This window comes from Hemiscyllium ocellatum, chromosome 13, assembly GCF_020745735.1.
Source record: "Hemiscyllium ocellatum isolate sHemOce1 chromosome 13, sHemOce1.pat.X.cur, whole genome shotgun sequence".
In the NCBI taxonomy this organism is placed as follows: Eukaryota; Metazoa; Chordata; class Chondrichthyes; order Orectolobiformes; family Hemiscylliidae; genus Hemiscyllium; species Hemiscyllium ocellatum.
In genome coordinates this window covers 58,800,082-58,826,555 of record NC_083413.1, presented here as the reverse complement: position 1 = coordinate 58,826,555, position 26,474 = coordinate 58,800,082, and the positions used below count along the sequence as shown (strand labels likewise).

Below are 26,474 nucleotides of genomic sequence, written 5' to 3'. Positions count from 1 at the left end.
TAATCAACAGAGTTTAGCAACATTACCCAGACGATACCAACATGCAGGAGAGTTTAGAAGCAATGTCTTTACTTCAGAAATAATGGAAAGTATGTTGCCTAACATTCTAGTTCAGGGTTTATAGGTCACTGGAATAACCATATGGAATGAACACAGATATGTGAATTTATCCTTCCCAAGCCGAAAGTAGCAGAGACCAGCAGAATTCTTGTGACAAATCCAGATTAAGTTAACTGCCTCCTTGTACATCGTGTTAGAAAATGAGGCTAATGAGCAAGAACATAACCAAAGACTTCAAACTCCAGGTTTACACGTTGCAGTAAAAATATACTGATGATCAGATCTTTCTTTCTGAAAAAAAATTAAATCATAGTCCCTGAAAGCAGATTTTGATGTGAAGGGTATAGGTGTAAAACAGTGCAAGTTTTGCTGTGTTCCTTACCTTGGCAAAGCACTTTTGACCATCATATTTCAAATGCTTAGGGTAAATATAAACATGGTTTTTGTATATTGTATATGGTAGAGAATACTTTGCAGACTCTTGAACAAACTCTTCCACTTCTACAGTAGGTTCATATGTATTTGGGTCCTTGAAAGGTGTAAGAGGCACATATGATGGATTAACACAATCTGAAACAGGAATAACAAGTTATTTTTTATTTTGTTTCGTCCAAGTTTGACATAATGTTAAGAATCCAGTACACTTAGCTTAAGAATCCAGTCACCTTGCTCCATTTAAAAAACAGGGCTTTAAAACAATATTTTTCAAAATATATATAACTTAGCAATGACAGTCCTCACCTTATATACACCATATTTTCTTGGCAATTATTCAAGTTTAACCAAAGACCAAACAAATAACTATCAAATTATACTGATTAGTCAAATTAAAATGGTAAGTAATAAATGTTGAATTCTTGGTTTCAAGCAGGTTATTACAGAGAGGAATTAGGAATGTGCCTAGGAAAGAGGGCATTACAATAATGTAGTCACACTCTATTGTCTACTTCAGAATCATAATGATAAACCCTTCTCCTGCCAACTGGAGATGGTACTTGAGACAAAGGAAATAATTAGGAAGCAAGGAACAGAAATAAGCAACAAAAACAGAGAAAAATGAATAAACTCTGATTCACATTTTTAAATTCAATAAATGCTTCTAGGATACATATCAATTACTTTCCAAATGTGGACAATTATAAGAGAAATTTCAATTGATTCTTACAGCTCTAGAATTATACTTAACTTCCACACACCTCTCTTTTGTCTCAATGTTATACGTTTTGTTACCTTAATAAATATTGTAGCTACTCCATGAGAGAATTTTGTTTCTTAAAATGTATTCTGTCTGAAGTATGGAAGACCTCAAAGCACTTATTTTACTTATTTATCGACTGAATTCAGACAAATACATTTCTGCTGCCACTTTGAAGCTTCAGTGGAATGTCCAGGATTTCATAAAGTAGATGTCAGACAATACTGATGAAGTGCTCAATTTTTGGGCCTTTGCGACAAAACAGGGCAATACGTTATGACATCACATGGACTTTCATCGTTCAGCAAGAGGGCTTAGCACTCCCAAAAGCAAATTGGGATTAACAATAAGTGATGACCTTTCTAGCAATGGTCAGTGTTGAAGAACAAGTTTTATAAATCATGCACGAGGAGTAATGGTAAGTACAATGCTGGAACAAATTAAATGCAATCTTTCTTGAGCGGAGATACTGGCATGTCAGACAGGAGGGGAAGTACAGAGAGTTTACATCTTGCATAAGGCTTTATACACACACTTGAATAATGGAGGGCTAACCCTACAGGCATTTTCAATCTGGGGAAATTGATCCATTTAAACTTCACGTATTAGAACGGAGAATAAGAGAAATCAATAGGATCCAACAAAATATGTCTTTATTCACAATTTTCTTTGATTAGATATGGGGTAGATTGATTCCTACAACAGTACTACAGTGGATTCTTTCGACTCCCCAGGGGAGGATGTGCCATTGTTAAATTCATCTCCCATATTTTCTGAATCTTTCCTTTTTGTAGTTCAGTTATCCCAAGTGCAGTTCCAAAGGACTTTTCCCTCAGCAAGGTGTTCAGGGAGTCTTTTATAAATCTGTTCGATTTTCACACCTTGGATGATCAGTGGAATAAATGCCCCAACAGTCTACATCTGGTGGCCCGCAGATGGTTGTCACACAGCATTTTCCATGTCGTAGTAAGGTGTGTTTCTCAGACTGGAATTTCCCATGCAAGAAGACATCAACATTGGTTGATTACTTGTGAGGAAGATGTTAAGCACATCTTCTCAGGAAATGAAAGAAAATTGACAAGGAAGTTACCCAAGGGATCCACTGCACACCTTCAACAGATGTTTGGAGAACAACACTGACAGATACTTGGCCTTTGGCCAAAAGCTAACATCTGCTGTGGGGAAAAAGGCATTTAATTTGTTTTTTTAAAATATTTCTACACTTGCACGTTTCATTATTTTTGAGGCAATCATCTTCTTAATTTGCAGGTTTGTGAGCAAAACTATATATGTAGATACCTTTTTCTATTTGTGTTGGATATGATATGTGAAGTGCTTATTAAATATTTAGTGACTCAGGTTATAGTTGAATTTTAAAAAATAGTTAAATTTGTCTCTAAAATGACAGCAAACAAAATAAATCTCATACTTGGATGTTCAATGGGGACGGATTCCACTGCGATATCAAGACTGCCAGGGATGGTCTGTACTTTGGTCATTTTATCTGCTCTACAAGCATGAAAAATAAAGAATCCAATTAGGTCAAAAACTAAATACACTTAATTAGCCCTCCAAGAATTCCAATATTCAAATTACAGGTAAAAGCCCCTGATACCTTTTGAATTCCATAATTAATTTTAGTAAATCCTCAGTAGAAATCTTACTGCTCTCTTGCCTGAAGAGAGCAGAGAATTGAGAGTCTCGGTCTATTGTCCCCTGATTGTCTTTGAATACTGACCTAAAAGAACAATATAACAAAACAAGAATTATGGTAAACCATTTGAACAAAGGTGATGTGACTCCAACCTGCTGCAGCAAGGCATCTGTTGCTCAAAGGATGAGCTGAAAGCAGCACAGATAAGCTAAATACAGGAAAACTCACAGGGTATATTCTTATCAAATCCATTTTCAAATGCAGCAGGCCCTGGACAATATCCTGATTTGAGCTGACTATTGGCAAGTAAAATTTGTGCCAACAGGTGCCAGACATTGACCATCTCCTACAAGAAAGAACCTAATCATCACTTTTTGACATTTAAGGGCATGAGCATCACTGAATCCTCTCTATCAACATCCTGATTGTTACTATTGATAAGAAACTGAATTAGACCAGTCATATAAATATTGTGGCTACATGAGCAGGTCAGAGGCTAGGAATCCTACAGCAAAGTAACCCAAACCTGGCTCCCCAGAATCAGTCCACCATCAACAAGAGACAAGTCAGGACTATAATGGAATGCTCTTCACTTACCTGGATGAGTATCATCCCACCAATAGCCAAAAAGCTTGATATCATCCAGGACAAAGCAGCCTATTGACTGACAGAACATCTACAATCTTACTTCCTTCACCATCGACACTTAGAAGCAAAAGTGTGTGCCATCTACAAGGTGCACTGCAGAAATTCACCAAAGTTATTTGGTCAGCACCTTCCAAACACACAACTACCACCATGTGGAAGGGCAAGGGCAACAGATACATAGAGCCATAGAGCACAGAAACAAACCCATAGCCCAACTCACCCATACCGACCCGGTTTCCTAAACTGAACTAATTCCATTTGCCTGCATTTGGCCCATGTCTCTCTAAACTTTTCCTTGTACCTGTCCAATTGTCTTTTAAATGTTTTAATTGTACTTGCATCTACTATTTCCTCTGGCATTTCATTCCATATATGCACCACCCCCTATGTGAAAAAGTTGCCCCTCAGGTCCCATTTAAATCTTTCTCATCTCACCTTAAACATATATCGTCTACTTTTGGACTCCCCTAACCTGAAGAAAAGACCTTGGCTATTCACCTTATCTATGCCCCTCATGATTTTATAAACCTCGATAAGGTCACCTCTCAGCCTCATACATTCCTTGGAAATAAGTCCCAGCCTATCCAGCCTTTCCATATAACTCAAATCCTCCAGTCTTGGTAACATTCATGTAAATATTTTTGGACCCTTTCCATTTTAATAACATCCTTCCCTATAGCAGGGTGGCCAGAATTGTGCACAGTACTCCAAACATGACCTTACAAATGTCTTGAATGGTGGTAACATGTGGTCCCAAGTCTGGTACTCAATGCTCTGATCAATGATGGCAAGCGTGTCAAATGCCACCTTCACCACCATGTCTACCTTTGATGCCACCTTCAAGGAACCATGTATCTGTACCCCTAGGTCTCTCTGTTTGGCAACACTGCCCAGGGCTGTACCATTAACTATGGGCTACACCAGCACCCGCAAGTTCACCTCCAAACCACTCACCATCCTAATTCGGAAAAATATTACCATCCTTCAGTGCCATAGGGTCCAAATCCTGAATCTCCCTCCCTAAAGGCATTATAGGTCTACTTACAAACAGATTGCAGTGGATTAAAAAGGCAGCTTACCTTCACTTTCTCAGGGGCAACTAGAGATGAGCAATAAATTGTGGCCTAGCCAGTGACACCCAAATCCCATGAAAGAAGAAATAAAAAATAAGATTTGGGAGCTGAACACAGAGAGGCCGAAGAAAGGATGAACAAAAAGAGTTGCAATCAATCCTAAATCAAGCACAGGAAGGGAAATAAAAAGCAGGAAACAAACCTTTCTTTTTAGACGGAAATAAAACAGACAGAAAAGACAAGAAATGCAAAACAATTTTGTATTTTACACATTTAAACATGCCTGAAGTATTTAAAATCTGAAGGATAGTGAACTTACACTTGTAATAGTTAATTTTCAGTGCAAGAAAGATCATTAACACTATCGTATCATTAAAAAGAATATTTATGTTCAATTGACTATGGTGAGTTTCATGGGTATTATCGGACAAGTATAGCAACTTCCTAAAGAAAATAGGAAGACTATGGGTGAGATCCACTCTTGCAATGCTAACAGTGGAGGTGCAACAACTTTGGACGCTCATGTTTAATCATTCAGCTCTTCCTCACCTCGTGGGGCTCTCTATCAAAACACCCACTCTCCTTTTCTCATCCCTCTGTGACTCAAATCGCTTCCCCTCACTTATATGGTCCTCCAACTGGAAGCTAGAATTCTGGGACTATGTATCAGCACAGACCTGGCCACTGCTGTCACTGACACTGTTGGGACTACAGAGCTGCATTGGCCAGTAGCTCTCCTGCTGCTAAACCTCTGCCCGAATGGATGGAAGAAATCCTGTCTGCAGCTGACTAACAGTCCTCATGACTTCCTGCAATGCGTTATTGTGCTGAGGCCAGTGCGGCCCTATAGGCTGTACCTCAAGTCCTCCCACTAGATCCTTGGTGATACATTGTGCCCAGCTTTAAACAAAAAGATTAAGAGTACACATTTCACAACAGAAGCATTAAATATGCAGACCTACCCTGGATGTTCAAGAACACTGTGCCAATTAAAATGTGTAGCCCAAGAGAAACCACAATTTAAAAAAACTCATAAAACACTAACACGTGTTCAAATGAATAACTAATATGCAATCACTCAACCAGATATTCATCGGCATATATCAAATATACATACCTCACTGCCCAAGCAAATGGCATCCGGTACTTGGCTAACTTATTGCAAAACTGCTTGTTGGTCTTCAGAATCTTCTGTGCAGTCTTGACAAGAAACAGTTAAAAATAATCACAAAAATTTATGATGAAATATGACTAAAGCATTTGATTCAATCACATCGTTAGAATTAATCAGGTTTTCATTTAACATTTTCCTTAGGCTTTGTAGCAGATCCACTCATTAAGGGAAAGAAACTGGTTAGGGTCATGATATGAATTTAATAACTATGCAGGAAGAGCTTTATTGCTTATTCCTCCATTTATTAATAGACTATTGAATAATGTAAAAGAATGTCTCACAGTAATGAACACAGTACAGCAATAAACAGTTACCTTGCTGGAGTCCGAGCTCTTAATATAGGGTTCAGCACAACTGGAAATATTTCCCATTAATACTTTTTCTATTCTTGCCACCAGCACAATGTCCATATGTGGGTTTGATACAGAGAAAATGGCCTACATGTAAAGTATAATTCATAAATTTACACATTGATTTAAAGGCACAGACATAACAGCCGTCAATTAAACATTGCTCATTGGCTCATGACACATCTCAAATCTTACATTGCTGTTAGTCTTGGACAGTTCAGCTAACTGAGAGAAGAAACTTTCTAGGAAGGGATACAACAAAATAATGTGCATTTGGATAGCATCTTTAACACAACTCTTCATCTCCTAACACCAATAAAAACTGCATTTATAATGCTGTTCAATTTGGCAAGATACTGCAAGCACGTCACAAAAAATGACAATAATCCAGAGAAAGGAATACTTGGAGGGATGACTGAATGTTTGGTCCAACAGTAGGTTTTAAAAGCAATCTTAAAGGAGAGAGAGGTAGAAATATTTCAGGTCTAAATTGCTGAGAGAAAGCCAGATACAGGGTTTTGGATTGGGGCATTTGTAAGGAGCCAGAAATTCCAGCAAATCAGATACACAGCAGATCAGGTGAGATGATGTGTAGATTATGGTGAAATATTTAGAGAGTTCTACAAAAATAGAAAAAATGTTGTCAAATGGTTGAGTTCATTCTTCAGGTAAAAGGAGACAGCTTTATTCTGTGATCCTTGTTGAAAGATATACTTTCTCGTCACCTGATAATTACCTTCCCCTAATCCAACATAAATTGCTTCAGGCTCAAGCTCAGCAGATAATCAAGATTAGAATTTGAATTCAAGATTTGGAATGGGATCACACCATACTTGAGAAGAACAAGGCCATACTTTACTTAAAAGGGATTTAACTCAAAATGCAAATTCAGAGATACATCTATAATGTTTGTCGACAATTTGTACTTCCTTGAAGATGCCATATTAAAATATGCAGTTATGACTCAGATAAAAAACAGCAAGACAGAACATTTGAACGTATGACAATAACTCTGACAGTCTAGACAGTTACTGCCAGATTTTTGTCTGTTTCCATGGGCAACGAAAGTAGGAAAATGTCTTGGCAGATGTAGCATTCAAACACGACAGCACAATCTGCCAAGGTTTACACATGCTCAAAAGATCAGTTAAATTCTCCATCCAGCATCATAATATGTGCATTGGAAGAAATTCTTCTGGTACATGTCATTTCCAATAACAGTAAGAATTTTTAAATAATTTCATGATGAAAGCTTTCACTAGCCAAAGATTTCTTGTGCATACAGACATTTAACACTAGTTTTTTTCCAGCTCTCAGGAGTAAAAATTAGCACTTCATTGTAATACATGGCAAAGTGTATCACTTGGTTGAGTAATTATCAAATTATTTACATTTGCTTTAATAAACGTTACAACAGGAGAATGTAAGTCACACAATAACAAGCCCTTATGCCATTGAAACAGCACTTATTACCTTTGATGAATAAAAATCAGCAAATAATATATAAAAAATGCATCACTGACATGGACATTTAATGAATCACAGATTTCTCTAACAACAATTGCCCTGAGGAAAATTAACAATTGCACTTCTGAGCATTAGTGCTACAGGAATCTGCACCCCCTCCATCAAAAGTCATCTATCACTGTCTATGTTTGCATATCACCACAAAAATACCCAAGAGATGTTAGAATTCATTTATATTTTTACATCAAAATATTTTAATGCATCAGAAATCATTTTTATAATATGCTTTTTGATCAATGCTAGAAAACAGTTACAAATGGCATCCAGCTGAACCCACAGGGGTCAATTTCAGCCCATAAAAAAAAACAGAAATTAAAGGGGTGGAATCTACCCCAATATGGGGCTGGTAAACCTGCTGTTCTGTTAATAACTACACTTGGCACTCAAAGTATCAGCCTGCTTCAGCCAGGATGACCCTTTAAATATGCAAGTCTGAAGTCTGGGATGGCCAGAAAGCCCTTTCCGGTATGTATTTTTAGTACAGACTGAGTGGAGGATATTCTTCAATCACTTAGGGCAGTATTCCTGTTGGTGTAGCCTGCAGAGATCCCAAATTACTATTGTGCAGCTAAGAAGAGGAGCCGATGCAAAGGAAATTGATTTCAACAACTAAAAATGTCCAGTCCTCCAATGTGTATTTTATGCCCATTCTGATGTTAAATTTTATTTCCATGGTGTCTTCTATTATTTATACCTAAACAAAAGGTAATGGAAAATATTCTTATATGCATAATGTGAGAATGAGGTGACAACCCAAATGTAACCCACAATTATATTAAAATCCTCAATCACAGCCCCTGTGCAAGCACATCATTAAGACTGTACATGAGCGAGGTGAATAGCAATGGTAATTCCAGTTGGAACCCTCAACTTGTTTTGCTAATTGCTCTTTTTGTAAATTAGAGAAACAACTAAATACCCGGATATGTGTGCCCTGCAACATTGTGTATGCACAGTAATTATTGAATGCATGACAAGCTTGGACAGTTACATATAATCCTACATATCCTAGGTCTTAAAAATGTGGTAAATGGCATTGAAGGTGTTGAGTCCATCAGTTTCGAATGTAGCAAATCCAACTTATTCAAGAAGGAACAGAGGAGAAGCAAGGGAAATTGTAGGCCATCTAGCTTGACATCTGTCATATATAAGGTAGCAGAATGGATGAATACAAAATCTTGAATGATCTTGACACTGTGAATTGTTTCCTCTTATGGTTGGGTCAGAAATGGGATCACTTGTAAAAATTATGGTTCAATTGTTTTAGGTCAGAAATAAGGAGAATTGTTTTCTCTAAAGGTTGTGTGACTTTGAGATTCTCTGTCACAGAATGCAGTGTGAGGTGAGGACAATGACTCTCTTGTCTAACAGAAGTCTCAGATTCAAGTTCCACATTTCCATCCGGGTATTGGGGAAAACCTGGAGCAAACAGATCAGTCATGATCTTATTGAATGGTGGAGCAGATTTGAGGGATTGTATGACTTACTTCTGCTACTAATTCATGTGGTTTGTATGTATCAACAGTCTCCATAATTTTGGCATGAGCGTTATGCTTTGGTAGAGAAAAGGGAGGATCAAATTGGGATCTTAAACATTTCCACTTTTTATTCAGAGGCACTGGAATCCAAAATTAGATAAAGCATTAATAGATCTCAATATCAGATTTTCTACATAGTCCCACAACATGAGTACAATTTTGTAATATCAAACAAATATATGGTATCTCCACAGCAAATGAATCCAGGTTAATACACAATTTCCATTATCCCTGATTTCTCCTGAACCCTGAACTTGAAGATAAAGAAGTGTATTTTCTTTAATTTTTAAAAAATGATACCTGAAATGTCCATTTTACAAATTCACAGGACACTTCACATTCTACCAAAACCAAAATGCCTGGCATAGAAACACGTATTTCAACAGACAGTAAATTCAGGGGCATGCCACATTGACACACAGGTCCTTTATAACTTGCAAACTTTGGAACATAAGAAATGCACCAATTTGAGCTTTAAACAACACTTTATAAAAATGCAAGTTTTTAAGAGAGTGAGACTTAATTATACCTTAATTTTAAGGTAGTTGCAATTGCTTTTCAACATTCAGCTACAGAATCACATCATAAACAACCTGCTAAAATCCAGCAATTATAGAAAAGTAAGTGAAACACATTTTAGTACCTTTTTGGGGTACTGCAACCATCCTTCTGGGATCTTTTGCAATTGAGGCTCCCCAGACTTTTCTTCCTCAGATATTTTCACAGGAGAATTTTTCCCTCCATTTTCTTTCACTGACAATGTACCAGAAATCAGCTGTCTGACATTGTCATGATTTAGATCCACGTGAAAGTCTGCAGATATTTTCCTATTTTCTCGAACATCAAACAGGGCAAGACTGATGAAGAATGGCTCAATCTACATAAAATGTAAAAGAAATAAAATTAAAAGTTACTGAATATAATATATGAAACATAAAATAAATAATTGAAAATCTAAAATAATCAATAAAAACTTTGCAGAGATTTTGGTTCTTCTCTTTTTTCCTCTTCTTTACCTGCTCTTCTTTTATAACTCTTTGCCAGGAAATAGTTCTTCAGTTATCAACTGAAACATTTCCAAATTCGATAGTTTTCACTATGGTACCACTAAGATCAAATAATTAAAGTATCATGAAGAAAATCAGAGCAGAAACTAATCTTGACTGCATGTGCACCCACAAGCACAGGATTCCAGAAATGGTCATTGGGGTAAAGAACACAAACTACGGCCAACTATATAAATGACAACTTTAAACCCATCACAGCAGTGAACAAATGCAATTAAATACTTAGGACACATTATTAATTTTACGAATGTATTTGTTTTGAAACATTTTGCTTCCACATCATTTTTACTTGTTATCCTACACTTGCCTCCTTACACACAAACTTGTGAATATGAGTTGTGTAAAAGTGACAAGAAATGGATGTATGAGCTGCCTTTTCCCCGCTGCACAGACATCTTAAAATCAGGATTGAAACCCAAAAGCTGGATCATTTCTCAGTCCTACCCCACACTGCAACTGTGATGTTAACAACATACTGTTCTGAAATGTAAATGCCCTAATTTGAGATGGCACTGCCAGGAGCTACCTGCAATGTGCTAGTGGCAAAGGCAAAACAATAGCTATGAAATCACTGCTTTGCTAAAGAGAGCAGATAGTACGTCGAGGGCTGAAGCAAACAAGGTTAGGAAAGTAGCTATCTGGCCATATGAATAATAATGTGCATGATGTTGCACAATATTCCCTAGGTCTGATAAGTCTGAGTGCATTAAATAATCTTTCACTTCATCCTAATTTGGACCTGATAGATATGCACCAACATGCACCGGACTATTCTGGTTTGCCTGAAATACATTTGAAACTTGCACTGTCAGCCTCCGCAGTCTGTTAACATGCATAAAGGCCTAATTTGAAGGCAGGCAGGGTCCCCATTCCCCACCCTTAGCCAATGTAAAAGACAGACTGAGTCTTGGAGCTTTCGGGATCCAGAATACCCGTGGTCCCAGACGCGATTTTTAGATCCTGTTCATTGCCAATCTTGACCGTAACAGAAAGTAAAAATTTAATCCCTCCATACAAAATCCCTTCAATGTGGAAACAGGTCATTCGGCCCAATGAGTCCACGTTGACCTTCGAACAGCAGCCCACTCCAACACATCCCCCAACCCTATTTCTATAACCCTGCATTTCCCATGATTAAAGCACCTAACTTACACATCCCTGAACACTATGGGCAATAAATGGAGGATTTTAGTATCCACCACCAAGAATAGTGCGGCAGCAGTGCTACTGATCAGGCTGGTCAGGTTCTAAAGGACACAGCTGCTAGACTGGATCTGTGGCAGATGGTGAGGAAACCAACAAGAGGGAAAAACATACTTGACCTCATTATTACCAATCTGCTGGCTGCAGATGCACCTGTCCATGACAGTATCAGTAAGAGTGACCATTGCATGTCCTTGTGGAGATGAAATCTCGCCTTTACATCGAGAATAACTTCAATGGTGTTGTGTGGCACTGTCACTGTGTTAAATGAGACAGACTTTGAACAGTTCGAGCAACTTAAGACCGGATATCCATGAGGCGCTGCAGGCCACCAATTGTACTCCACACAATCTGTAACCTCATAGTTTGACATATCTTCCAGTCACTCATTACCATCAAGCCAGGGACCAACCCTGGTTCAATGGAGTGTGCAGGAGGTCCATACGGAGCAGCAGCAGGCATACATTAAGGAAAAGAGTCAACCTAGTGAAGTCACCAAACGTAACTACTCGCATAACAAACAGCATAAGCAGCAAGTGACAGAGCTAAGCGATCCTACAACCAATGGATCAGATTTAAACGCTGCAATCCTGCTACATCCAGTCATGAATGTTGGTGGACGATTAAAAAACCCACTGGGGGAGAAGGCTCGTAATAGGATATTTTTCAGAATAGGTTTTACAGAATTAAAACTTTCTACCTGGAAATGTCTGCTAGAATATGAGTTGTGCAAATGTACTTACATGACACAGTGATGTGGAGGTGCCAGTGTTGGACTGGGTGGAATTGGATGCTGCCTGACCTACTGTGCTTTTCCAGCAACACACTCTCAACGCTGGACAAGATCAGAAGTCACATGACATCAGGTTATAGACCAACAGGTTATAGTCCACTTCACCTGACAAAAGAGACGCACTCCAAAAGCTTGTGATTTCAAACAAACCTCTTGGACTGTAACCTGGTGTTGTGTGACTACATGGTACAGAATATATTTTAAAAGAAACAGAAATTTAGGATAAAAACTGCCTTTTGAATGACAGAAAGCTAATTGGATAATTAGTTGAATTCAGTAATGTTCTACTGAAAAAAATATGTAAAATATATTTAAAATATAGTGAATAAATATAATAAAACATTTTACAAGTATATCATGTTATTTTATCTGTATCCAATGATCAAGTTCTGTACAACAAAATGATCATTAAAAATGGAATAGATGCTTACATTGGTTGGCTGACCACCTTCAATATCATTGACACAAGCCTGAAGATTTAAGGCAAGAGATCTGCATACAACCATAATTCGCTTTCCCAGCTTCTGATCTGATGGTTTCATTTGCAATTCATTCAGTGAAATGTCTGATTTCTGTGTTTTGAGGACCTGTAAAATGAGACAGCATGTCAACAGTATGCAGAGATTGTCTTCTTAAAGAATGAAAGAACCTGTGTTTGAAGTGACATACTTGCAGAAATTATACTGTTATTGTGCTAAGGTGTTACCGAACAACTACTCTTTAAATAATTCATTTAGATGAGTAAAGGAAAGCTAAAAGCAGAGAGTTTATACATTCTCCTTTCAATTCAATAGTCCAAATTCAAATTCATCATAGGTATCATATAGGTCTCCTCTGTTTTGAAGGCAACGATCCAATATGAAATTAAATCATCACATTTAATATAGCCACCAGTAACTCAATAACATCCAGTGCAATGAGAAACAAAAGGAATAATTATGTTGCATCATTTTTTTTCAAGGAGCCTAATAACATGGACACAACCTTGAACACTGAGAGTAATGAAAGATATATGTAAAGACACTTAAGTTAAGAGGGGTTATAGGTAATTGGTAAACCAATCAAATGTAAACAGGTTGGAATTCCTGTTTCAGCTGGATTGCATTTTCACATATTCAAAGAAGATAGAGATGCCAAAGCCACTATATTATGTACACATCAGTAGTGGAGGAGATAAAGAAATAATTGCTTAAAGTTAGAATTGAAAATACATTGAAAAAAAAGTGAAAAAAAGATCATCTGTACAAATTTAAAAATGAGGCCACGGTTGACCAACTATATACAATCATTTGAATAAGCAGCAGCCAATATTTGGATTTTTAAAAGGCTTTTGATATGCTATCTTAACAAAACTTTTAACTGAGATCAGAATACAGACAGTCAGAAAACGATAGATGGCAAGTTAGCCAAAGAACTGTAACAGAGAGTACAGTTACAAATCACACAGAAAATGCCAAAAATACTCAGCAGGTTAAGAAGCAGCTTTGGAGAGACAGTGTTGATGGGCAGAATTTTCCCAGCCGTTGAGTGGTTGAGTAAATGGCAAAAAAATTTGCGAAACTATCACATGAAAGAAAACAATCTGATTTTCAACATCAAGAAAAAAGCTTCAACATTCCTCTTAAAGTTTAAATGGTTTGATGAGATTCTTGATATGAAAAAGCAAGCATCTTATTTCCATGTATTTGCATCTCATTATGAGCTAATCATTTGTAGACAACTTGTGATTCTCCAATGCACTAGTGAGAAACCAGATGGTGCCATAAGACCATAAGATATAGGAATAGAATTAAGTTCTTCAGCCCATTGAATCTATTCCACCATTTGATCATGGCTGTTATATGTCTCAATCCCATTCTCCTGCCTTCTCCCTGTTACCCCTTGATCCCCTTACAAATCAAGAATCTATTTATTTCTGTCTTAAATATACACAATAACTTGGGCCTACACAGATTTTCGTGGCATTGAGATTCACCACTTTCTGGCTGAAAAAATTCCTCTGCATCTCAGTTCTAAAGGGTCATCCCTTTACTCTGAGGCTGTGCCTGTGGGTCATAATCTCAACTAGTGGAAAAACCATCTCCATGTCCACTCTATCCAGGTCTCCCAGTGTTGTGCAAGTTACAATGAGATACCACACCCCGTTTCACCATCCTTCAAAACTTCATTGAGTACAGACCCAGAGTCCTCAAATGCTCCTCATACGACAAGCCTTTCATCCCCAGGATCATTCTTGTAAATGTCCTCTGGATCCCCTCCAAAGGCAACACATCCTATTATGAGCTAAAACTGCTCATAATATTCCAAATACGCTCTGACCAGAGCCTTATACAGCCTCAGTAGTACATCTCTGCTTTTGGATTCTAGCCCTCTTGAAATGAATACTAACATTGCATTTGCTTTCCTAACTGCCAAGTGAATGTGCATGTTAGCCTGAAGAGAATCCTGAACTCGGACTCCCAAGTCCCTTTGTATTTCAGATTTCTGAAATCTTTCTCCATTTTGAAACTAGTCTATGTCTCTATTCTTCCTATCCAAGTGCATAAACTCACACTTTCCCACATTGTATTCCATCTGCCACTTCTTTACCCACTCTCCTAGACTGTTGAAGTCTTTCTGTAGCCCCCCCACATCCTCAAACTATCTGTCCCACCACTTATCTTAGTGTCACATGCAAACTTAGCAACAATGCCCCTGCTCCCTTCATCTAGTTCAGTCATGTATATCATGAATAGCTGTCGTCCCAACACTGATCCCTGTGAAAATCCACTAGTCACCGGCTGCCTTTCTAAAAAAGACCCATTTATCCTCACTCTCTACCTTTTGCGAGTCAGTCAATCTTCTATCATGCCAACACCTTGCCCTAACACCATGTGCCTTCATCTTATTTAGTAGCCTCCTGTTCAATACCTTGTCAAAGGCCTTCTGGAAATCCAAACAGATCACATCCACTGGCTCTCCTTTGTCTAACTTGCTCGTTAACTCCTCAAAGAATTCTAACAAATTTATTAGGCATAACTTTCCAAAGCAGAAGTCATACTGACTCAGCCTTATTTTACCAGGCACTTCCAAGTACTCCTCAATCTCATCCTTAATAAGTGACTCTAAAATCTAACCAGTGACCAAGATCACACTAACCGGTCAATAACGTCCTGCCTCTACCACCCCCACATCCTAAACAGCAGTGTTACATTAGCCATTTTCCCAGTCCTCTGGGACCCTCCCTGATCATCATCAATGCCTCTACAATATCCTTAGCTATCTCCTTCAGAAACCTGGGTTTTAGTTCATTCAGTCCAGGTGATTTATCCATCTTCAGACCTTTCAGCTTCTCCAGCAGCACCTATCTTTATTAATGGTGATTGAGTTAGATAACATGAATGGAAGTACTGTTAATGGTGGTGCAGGAGCAGCCGAGGTGGTGAGGTATCCCTGGTATGTGATAGGAAGCGCAGTGGGCGAAAAGGTATGTTATTCAGGAAGTGTGGTGGGCGAGAGCCATTGACTGGAGATGCAATGTTGAGAGTTACAGATAATCAGCCTTGGTGAGGTTATTGAGCAGAGATAGAGTTAGAGTGAGTGTGAAGAGGCAGACAGAAGGTGTCAGCACTCACCTTAATAGAGTGCAGAAGATCATTAACCTTATTGTGCTATTGCTGAGCATTTCTCTTGTGCTGTGACCATCTTTGATGGCCCACTAGAAAGAAGACTCACTTGCAGGTAGGTTTCCTTGTTGGGAGGATCTTAACTACTCTGGCAGAGGGAGGGGAAACAGAATATCACTGAAACAGAGACACATCACGCTACTGCAAAGGAAGCAAGTCACAGTGAGTTCAGCTATGTTGTGTGTCAAGAGAGTAAGACAAGGCAGGATGGTCCTTATTTTAATTGGAGGAGTCCACAGATTATCCAAATATCAGATTGTCCAACAAGATCGCAAAACAATGTTATCCAGCATTTGATCATCCGGAATTCGAGAAACCGACTGAAACGCTGCCCATCCATGTCTTTTGGATAATCAAGGTTCTTCTCAATAAGGTAAGAGTGATGAGTTAATGGTGTGGATTGGCACATGGAAATACAATATTGTTGCCATCATAGAAACATGGTGGAGGGAAGGGCTGGTCTGGCAACTTAGCATTCTGGGGTATAGGATCTTTAGGCAACTGACAGCAAGGTGTAAAAAGGGTGGTGGTGTAGCATTATTAATTAAGGAATTGATTACTGCAATAATGATATCTTGGCAGGGACCTCAAACAAGTCTTTGTCGGTAGAACTTAGGAATGTCAAGGGAGCAGCCACTTTACTGGGAGTGTATGACGAGCCCCAAAGGGTCAGGGGGAAATACAGGAGAAAATATGTAGACAGTTCACAGAGGTACAGTTAGTAAGTTTGCAGATGATGCCAAAATTGCAGGTTCAGTGGACAGCAAAGGAGGTTACCTTAGGTTACAACGGGATCTTGATCAGATGGGCCAATGGGCTGAGCTGCGGCACATGGAGTTTAATTTAGATAAATGTGAGGTGCTGCATTTTGGGAAAGCAAATCTTAGCAGCACTTATACACTTAATGATAAGGTCCTGAGGAGTGTGGCTGAACAAAGAGACCTTGGAGTGCAGGTTCATAGCTCCTTGAAAGTGGAGTCACAGGTAGATAGGATAGTGAAGAATGTGTTTAGTATGCTTTCCTTTATTGTGTCAGAGTATTGAGTACAGGAATTGGGAGGTCATGTTGCGGCTGTACAGGACATTGGTTAGGCCAGTGTTGGAATATTGCATGCAATTCTGGTCTCCTTCCTATTGGAAAGATGTTGTGAAACTTGAAAGGGTTCAGAAAAGATTTACAAAGATGTTGCCAGGGTTGGAGGATTTGAGCTATAGGGAGAAGTTGAATAGGCTGGACTGTTTTCCCTGGAGCGTCGGAGGCTGAGGGGTAACCTTATAAAGGTTTATAAAATCATGAGGGGCATAGAGAGGATAAATAGACAAAATCTTATCCTTGGGGTAGGAGAGTCTAGAACCAGCAGGCAAAGGGGTGGCATGGTGGCACAGTGGTTAGCACGGCTGCCTCACAGCACCGGAGACCTGGGTTCAATTCCCGCCTCGGGCAACTGTCTGTGTGGAGTTTGCACATTCTCCCCATGTCTGTGTGGGCTTCCTCCGGGTGCTCCGGTTTCCTCTCAAAGTCCAAAGATGTGCAGGTTAGGTGAATTGGCCATGCTAAATTGCCCATAGTGTCAGGTGAAGAGGTAAATGTAGGGGAATGGGTCTGGGTGGGTTGCTCTTTGGAGGGTTGGTGTGGACTTGTTGAGCCGAAGGGCTTGTTTCCACGCTAAGTATCTAATCTAGGTTTAGGGTGAGACGGGGAAAATATAAAAGAGACCTAAGGGACAACTTTTTCACACAGAGGGTGGTACGTGTATGGAATGAGCTGCCAGAGGAAGTGGTGGAGGCTAGTACAATTGCAACATTTAAAAGGCATCTAGGTGGGTATATGAATAGGAAGGGTTTGGAGGGATATGGGCCGGGTGCTGTCAGGTGGGACTAAATTGGGTTGGGATATCTGGTCGGCATGGACGAAAAGTCTGTTTCCGTGCTATACATCTCTCTGACTCTATGACTCTCTGAGGTGTGTAACAGTAATAACTGGGTAATTATATGCGGGGAATTCCAACTTTATTAACATATTTGGGATAGTTATAGTGTTAGTATCAATAAAATGTGGCACTGAGAAAGGCACAGCAGAGCAGGCATCATCTGAGAAGCAAGAGAATCAACGTTTCGGGCGCAACCCGTCATCAAGACTGATGAAGGGTTATGCCCATATTCTCAACTCTTTTACTCCTCAGATGCAGTCTGACCTTCTGCATTTGTCTAGCGCCACACTTTCCAGCATCTGTAATCCTCACTATCTCAATGTCATAGTGTTAACGGTTCAGAGGGGGCAGATTTCTTGTTATGTATCCAAGGGAGTTTTTTGTATCAATATGTAGAAGGCCCAACAAGGGACAGCATGTGCTGGATTTGGTTCTGGGGAAAGAAGCTGGACATGAGTTCGATGTTGCAGTGGGTGAGCATTTTAGCGCTAGCAACCATTACACAGAACAGTTCAAATTTGATCAGGACAAGGAAAAAGATAGCCTGCAAAAGATGGCTTTGGACTGGGAGGGTGTTGAGGGGATGGCGGGGGAGGGGAGGCAGATTACAATGAAGTAGGATTCAAGCCATAATAACTGGGAACAGCTCCTTGCAGGTCACTCTACAGGGGGGGGGGGGGCATTCAAAAGGGAGCTGAGTACAGATGCAAAATAAATCCTTTAGAGGGAAATACAGGAGCAATAATCCAGAGAACCCTGGATGTCTAGGAAAATTCAGGACTAGATAAGGAAGAAGAGTAGGGCTTTTAGATTAGATTAGATTACTTACAGTGTGGAAACAGGCCCTTCGGCCCAGCAAGTCCACACCGACCCGCCACCCACCCATACCCCTACACTTACCCCTTACCTAACACTACGGGCAATTTAGCATGGCCAATTCACCTGACCCGCACATCTTTGTGACTGTGGGAGGAAACCGGAGCACCCGGCGGAAACCCACGCAGACACGGGGAGAACGTACAAACTCCACACAGTCAGTCGCCTGAGTCGGGAATTGAACCCGGGTCTCAGGCGCTGTGAGGCAGCAGTGCTAACCACTGTGCCACCGTGCCGCCCATAAATCCAAAGGGATTTATTAAATCCAAAGGGAGCAATTCAGCTGCGGCCCTAGAGGAATGCAGGAAGCACAGGAGGAAACTTAAGAAAGCATTTAGAAGATTAAAAAGGAGACATGACAAAACACTTGCAACAGGATTAAGGAGAATCCTAAGATATTTTATAAATACATTAAAGGGAACAGGTTAACCAGGACCCATCAGGGACCAAGAAGGTAACCTGTGTGTGAATATTTTAAGAGTGTTGAATGAATATTTCTCTTCGGTCTTCACTCTGAGAAAGGAGAACGTAGATGAGTACAGAATTCAGGAAAAGGGACTATGAGGAACTTACACAGTTTGGCATAGGAAATGGGGAATTTTTGGAGGCTCTGTTGGGCTTAAAAACAGATAAATCCTCTGGCCTGGATAAGTTGCATCCCAGGCTGCAATGGGAGGTGAGACAGGAAATTGCAGGGATTCTGACATACATTTTTAATTCCTCTCTGGTCACAGGGGATGTGCCAGAGGACTGGAGGACAGCTAATGTGGTTCCAATTTTCAAGAAGCGTGGTAGAGATGAACCAGAAAATTACAGACCGGGAGTCTTATGTCAATAGTATAGAAACTATTGGAGAATATTTTGAAGAAAAATAATTAATACCCACTTGGAAAGGTATTAAGGATAGTCAACTTGGTTTTGTCAGAAGGATGTCATACCTAACAAATTTGTTAGAATTTTTTGAAAATATAATCAAATGCATGAATGAGGGAAGTTCAGTTGATGTAGCTTATATGGATTTCAGCAAAGCTTTTGACAAGGTCCTGCATGAGAAACTGATTGAGAAGGTTAAAGCACATGGAATTCAGGGAAACTTTGTGATTGAATCAGAAACTGTCTTAGTAATGGGACACTAATGGTAGAGGGAGAAGGCTGTTCAAGTGACTGTGGACAGTGTCCAGTTGTGTACCACTGGGATCAATACTGGGTCCCTTATTGTGTTTGTTATAAACATAAAGGATATAGAGGAAACGTGAAGGGAATGTTAAGCAAATTTGTAGATGACACAAAGGTGGGTAGAGTGGTAAATAGCAAAGAAGATGGTTGTAGATTTTGGGAAGGTAAGGATTGGTTGGTCAGATGGGCAGACCAGTAGCAGATTGTATTTAACTCTGATAAGTGAGAGGTGGTGCACTTTCATAGACGAAACAACATAAAGGAGTCTTTAATGAATGGTAGGACACTGGGTAGCTTAGAGGAACAGAGGAATCTTGGGGTAATTACTCACAGATTCCTGAAGTTGGCAGAGCATGTGATTGCTTTCATCAATCATGGCATCGAGTATAAGAGTCAGGAAGTGATGTTGGAGTTGTACAGGGCTTTGGTCAGGCCACAGCTCAAGTACTGTGTACAGTTCTGGTCACCTCGCTGCAGGAAGGATGTGAGAGCATAGGAGGGAGTACAGAGGAGATTCATTCACCAGGATATTGCCTATGATAGCGAAATTGAGCTATAAGGAGAGACTAGATAGGCAAGGATTGTTTTCTCTAGAGCAGAGAAGACTGAAGGGGATGTAATTGAGATATGTAAGATTATGTGGGGTATGGATGGGGTGAATATAAAGCAGATGTTTCCCTTGGTTGAAGGGTCAACCATGATGGGTATAGTTTTAGAGTAAGGGCAGGAGATTGAGGGGATTTGAGAAATAACCCTTTCATCCAAAGGTGATAGGAAGCTGGAATGCACTACATGGGAAGGGAGTGGAGGCTGGAAACCTTACAACCTTCAAAACATATTTGGATGAGCACTTCAAGTAGCATAACATTCAAGGATATGGGACAACTGCAGGAAATTGTGATTAGGGCACCTTTAGTTGGAGTTGTGTTGGTGCAGACTCGATGGCCTGAAGAGCCTTTCCTGCGCTGTATGAATCTATGAATCTCTTTACCACACTGCCCACTAGCTCATCCAGGTCCCTTTCTTGAAGTGGACTGCCTCGTTTCATTTCTGCAACGGCTCGTTCGCAAAGATGGGGGAGGGGCAGACTATGTTGGGCAGCTCCTGACTTGCAGCATTTGAAGTGGTGCACAGTGGCGCTCAACATAAAGTGCCCATGGCATAAACAGTGCAAAAAATTCTGCCTCAGCTTCGATGTGATTGAAGGAGAAGGGCAGGATGGAGCCCAGATGCATAACTAATAAAGCTAGCATCATGAGAAAGGTCAGCATGGAACACAATGGGATGCCTTTCATGAAATTCTGTGAAATAACCATTGGCCTAAAAAATGGGAATGTTCAGCCTGACATTTCAGATAGATGATGAGCAGTTATCTGATGAAGGGTCATCACTGACCTGGCTTCAATTGGCTCATTTTGAAGGGCTTATGCCCAAAATGTCGACTCTCCTGCTCGTCGGAAGCTGCCTGACCTGCTGTGCTTTTCCAGCACCACACTTATCACTGCAAGGCAGAAATCCTCTTCTGTTCTCTGACTTAAGTAGAAGAATATCCTGCTGCTTGGAGATTAATGTCAGACTTCGTCCATAACTGTGGGTCCGGTCTCTAAGGTATCCAATGTGACAGTCTGAATAAAATTCAATGCTGTCATTCTATTTCTCTCCAAAGATGCTGCCTGGCCCCCTGAACATTTTCAGACTTTATTTCAGACTTCCTCTGTCTGCAGTTCTTATTCATTTTTTGATAGCTACTCTGACTAGCAAAAGATAGGAATGGTGTTCCCCAAAGAATGGTGCTTCAATTACTGTCACACATATTTTACATGAACAATTCTGATCTGGAAATCAGAAGTATAACTTCAAAACTTGCAGGCAATAGCAAATTTGGGGCATGGTAAATAACTGAAAGAGACTGCAACAAAAGATAAGAAAATGTGACTAAACTTGCAGAATTGGTATGTGACTGAAGTGCGAATTTTAATATGGATGAGAGCAAAGTTATATATTTTGGTAGAAAGAATAAGGAGTTCATAAACTTCACAGATAATAGGAGCTTACTAAGTATTAAACAGCAAAGTGATCAGAGTGTGGGTTAATTTCGACAGGACTAAAATTGAAAAGCATGGAAATGGTGTAAAATTTGTGTTAAACCACATTAGAGGGCTGCACAAAGTTCTGGTCTTCATAAAATAAACAGGGTTTAGAAGAATTGCTGAAGGGAAGAAAAAGGTTCACAAGAACCACAATACCCGACCCAAGGCACATACTTATCAAGATAGGCTGAACAGAAAGGAGGCTATTTTTCAAGAAAGCAAATTGCCATTTTTAACCTGATAGAGGTCTTTAAGATGTGTATAAAGAGACAAATCAACAGATAAAGTTTCCATTTGTGTAAGAAATCATAACAAGGGATTATCCTTCCTAAATGGGCACTGCCAAATTCTGGAGAGAATTCATGAGAAATTTCTTTATCTCATATGCAACTAGAATGTGAAATTTATCAACACGCTGTGGTTAAGTCAAATGGTTTTGATGCATTAAAAGGAGAAACTAAATGGGCACGAGGGGGAAAGGAATTGAGGATATGCTGACAGGATTTGATGGGTAAGGATGGAAAGTAACACGCATGTAGCGTAAATGGCAGAATGCACAAGTTGGACAGATCAGCCTTTTTACGTACTCTTTGCAATTCTATAAAATTCATAATTTTGCATCTCACACACACAGGTTATTTGATCAGAGTGTTAAAAGGAAATTCATTCTTGGCAGTAGATAGTGCTCTCCTGAGGCTGAGGTTAAATCATGTTGTTCAGACATTAAGAGACAACTTTCAATTATATTTATTAGTGCTCAGAAAAATTTGCAACCCTGCACTCCAATGAGAATAAAAACTCACTGAAATTTGTTCCGTGAAAAGGGGGATAATGTTACCAATCTGTTACCATAAAGCAAGTCCAAATAACATATTTAATTAATAATATTATTAGCAATACTAATTCAGCTCCTTCACATTGTTGGACACAATAAGTGAGACAGACAAGAACGTAAAAGAAAGAAAGATGTTTGTTTTTAAAATGAGATTGTTAAAAGTTGGTCTTCAGGGTAAAACTAGTATTTTATGTACTTTATGTTTTTGTGTATTATGTATTTATGTATTTCACATGTACATGAAACAATTAAGCAGCATAGCAGAGGTTGAAGTGGACCATAGACAATGGTTGACACATTGTTGCAAACATATAGAGCATCTGGTCTTGGTTTCCTGTTGGTAGTCGATGCAAATATTGAGAGGAAGTGGTCAGAACATGATTAAAGAAACAATTAAGTACAACCTGAATTAAAGAAGGAAACTTGAGCACCCGAAAGTGAGAGAAACAGAAAGAGACGAGGGTACTTTAATATAATTGATACATGCACAAAGAACAAAAGTTAGCAAAGAAAAGATGCAATTAGCAAATGAGCAAGGATAATCAAATGATGGACAACAAGAAAATAGGGTCAAACAGTATTTGAGGGGAAAGAAAGAGAGTTCAGAATTTTTATGCCCATGAAGTTTGGAAGTTCATTTGGAAGTACAAAGTAAAATAGCATGCTCACAGTTTCCACTTCTTAATTTTCTCCTGAAAACATCAGTTTATGCTAGAGACTTCATCCAAAGTGACTAAATCTCCTGCTTCAGCCTCGAGAGCAGCCTCAGAAAGCTACTCCATTACAAAAAACACCAAACCACAAATGACCATGCCTTAACTTGATGCACATCACAGAATAGCAATTTGGAACTATTTCTACGTTTTAAAACATATAAACTGGATGGTTTACATATGGTTTACAACCTTGGCTGACGTAGTTCTCATCATCATGTTCAGTATTTAAACAACTATTAATTAAAACAAAGCATTAATATTCAATAAATGTTAATGTATGAACTACAATGACACTGTGAGTACATTTTCCTCACATTATTGCCCAACATATTACAAGAACATTTAATTTATAAGTAAGCATTCTTAATTGGAATGGGAAAGAATGTTACAGTTTATTCAAAATGATTAATATGGTTAATCTAGTCCTTTAGTTTTGGGATGTTACATGAACTTTTTAAACTGTTCTTCACTCTACGTTGATTTTGTTTCCTACACCCTGCTAAGGATCATGGCAGAAAATAAATAAGTTCCAATGTCTCAGTCCTGCCACTGTTGAATTAAGTGCCCTTAACATTTATCTGGGTTAAACTGTCCCCTCTTGTAGTTGTGGCCAGAAATTAGAATCATAATACATTGGGAAATGTGATGGACAAGTTTGGAATTCAAAGTGCCTTACCTACCAATTAATTACATTTTAACAAAAGTAATTGCAGTACCTGACTGACTAATTCAACAGAAACACAGTAGAAGCTTACAAACAAGTTGCGTGGTCACCCCTTGGCTTGGGAAACTGAGATTGACAGTCAGATTTGCAGCATAATTTCCAGAGTTGCAAATCAATTACATTGTGAATTGAGGCCAAACAGCAGCACTGAAAATATTAATTACTTACTGGTATATCAGGGTCAAGGGAAAACAGATTCAATCGCTCTTCATTTCTGGACATCTTAATGGTCTCTTCTGTTTCTGCAATGTACTGTATACAATACAAGTAAGAGGAAAAGGTAACAGTCAGCATGTTTCATTTCTAAATCAACAGGGGTTTCTTCTAAAGGAACTGAAAAGTAGAGATGCTGTATTAGATTTGCATTGAAGTTTGGTTGGAACTTACTTGGAATAATATGCATAGCCCTGGTTAGTATGTTATGAAAAGATAATAGATACTGGAGTGGGGTGAAGTTACCACACTTTTCACAGTGAAGAACAAAACCAGAGGACATTAATATAACATAGACAAGCAAGTCCATGTACATGCTAGATAATGACCATTCATAACAAGAGGGAATCTCACCATCTACCCTTGAATTAAAGGCATTACCATTGCTGAATCCCTCAAAAATAACAACACCATCCTGTGGGGGTTACAAGTGGCCCACATTATCCTCGAAATGGCTGCAGAGGGGATTGAGACAGTCACACATCTCCTTCCGAAATGTGGCTTTGCAAAGGAAGTCTGGAGAGAGATGCAGTGGTCTTTGTCGAGATTCATGCTGAGCAGCTCTGTGACACAGGACTCTGTGCTCTACGGTCTGTTCCCCAGGACGCACACCAAGACAAACATCGATGGTGCCTGGAGGACCATCAACTCAGTGCATGTCATTCTCTGGACATGCCTGAAACATTTTATCTTCCAGAGCGAGGGGTTGACCTCGATCGAGTGTTGCAGACTGGCACTTTCCAAGGTCCAGAACTATGTGCTGAGGGATACTGTAAAGCTTGGGGCAGCTGCTGCCAAGGTGCAGAGAGGAAAGATCACCATTTAAGGTCTTTCTGTCAAAGTACAATGAGGGTCCATTCAGTTATTGGACCCTCCTGGTGCCTCAAATACATATAATATAGTCTTGCATAAGTAAGAAATGTTGATGAAGGGCTTATGCCTGAAACATCAATTCTCTTGCTCCTCAAATGCTACCTGACCTGCTGTGCTTTTCCAACACCACACACTTGACTCTGATCTTTAACATCTGCTGCCCTCACTTTCTCCTAAGTAAGAACTGTCGTTGGTTTATTTATTGGAAGTGTGACCAACTCCAATGTTTATTTCTCCATATGCTACTGCACAAAACTGAACTGCTCTAGTCACTGTATATAAATAATTTTTAATGAATAAAGTATATTTTTGAAATTAAAAAAGGCCCAAAAAGGCTACAAGAGCAGCTCAGAGGCTGAAAGTTCTGCAATGAGTAACTCATGTTCTGACGGTCCTAAAGTCTGTTTGCTGTCTACAAGACACACATCAGGAGTGTGAGTATCTCCACTATCTGAAGGTGTGTAGCTCCAACCAGAACTCAAGAAGTTTGACAAAATCTAGAAAAGATCATTCCATACACAACCATGAACATTTGTTTTCTCCATTAATATATGACATCAGCAGCTGTGTGCAACATCAACAAGTTGTGCTGCAGCAATTTTCCAAGACAAAACACAGGGCCTCTTGCATTTCAAAAGGCAGAGCAGATGGTAGCACTACCAACTGCAAGTTCCTTCCAACCCATACACTACTGGGTCAAATAGTTGGTCCTCCCTTCCAGACAGCATGATGGATGAACCTATAAGAGATGGGCTGCAGAACTTCAAGAACAAAATATACCCCACCTTTTCAAGGGAAATTAGGAATGGTTATAAAAATATTGGATATAAAGGTAGCCATGAGAAGGTGAAGTGGAATGTTACATGTGAGCTAGGATTGTGTCCTACATAGTCCAAATTTTTAAACTGCAGTCAAGCAACTCGGCAAAGTTTCAATGCTTTACTTGAGACCTGCTCTGCTCTACTACGCTGATGGGACAGAGCCCTGGAATATTCAAAACCCAAAGGGTTTCTCGTTTTCTCAAGTTCTTTTCCTTGGCTTTACGATTAAATCAATTTACATATTTCTGCTCATTAATAATCCAATGAAATAG

General features: G+C 39.4%; 1 protein-coding gene across 4 annotated transcripts in view; it reads right to left on the bottom strand.

The window, feature by feature from the left end:
• The window catches only part of dock10 (dedicator of cytokinesis 10), a 341,361-nt gene that overhangs the window by 104,721 nt on the left and 210,166 nt on the right, over positions 1–26,474 (bottom strand). For all 4 annotated transcript variants that reach the window (XM_060834855.1, XM_060834853.1, XM_060834857.1 and 1 more), the window contains exons 10-17: positions 24,464–24,547; positions 12,714–12,869; positions 9,863–10,096; positions 6,119–6,241; positions 5,748–5,830; positions 2,871–2,993; positions 2,685–2,764; positions 443–630 (exon numbers count right to left, since the gene is read on the bottom strand). In XM_060834855.1, coding sequence (XP_060690838.1) covers positions 443–630; positions 2,685–2,764; positions 2,871–2,993; positions 5,748–5,830; positions 6,119–6,241; positions 9,863–10,096; positions 12,714–12,869; positions 24,464–24,547 — 1,071 coding nt within the window. The remainder of the gene's footprint in view (positions 1–442; positions 631–2,684; positions 2,765–2,870; positions 2,994–5,747; positions 5,831–6,118; positions 6,242–9,862; positions 10,097–12,713; positions 12,870–24,463; positions 24,548–26,474) is intronic.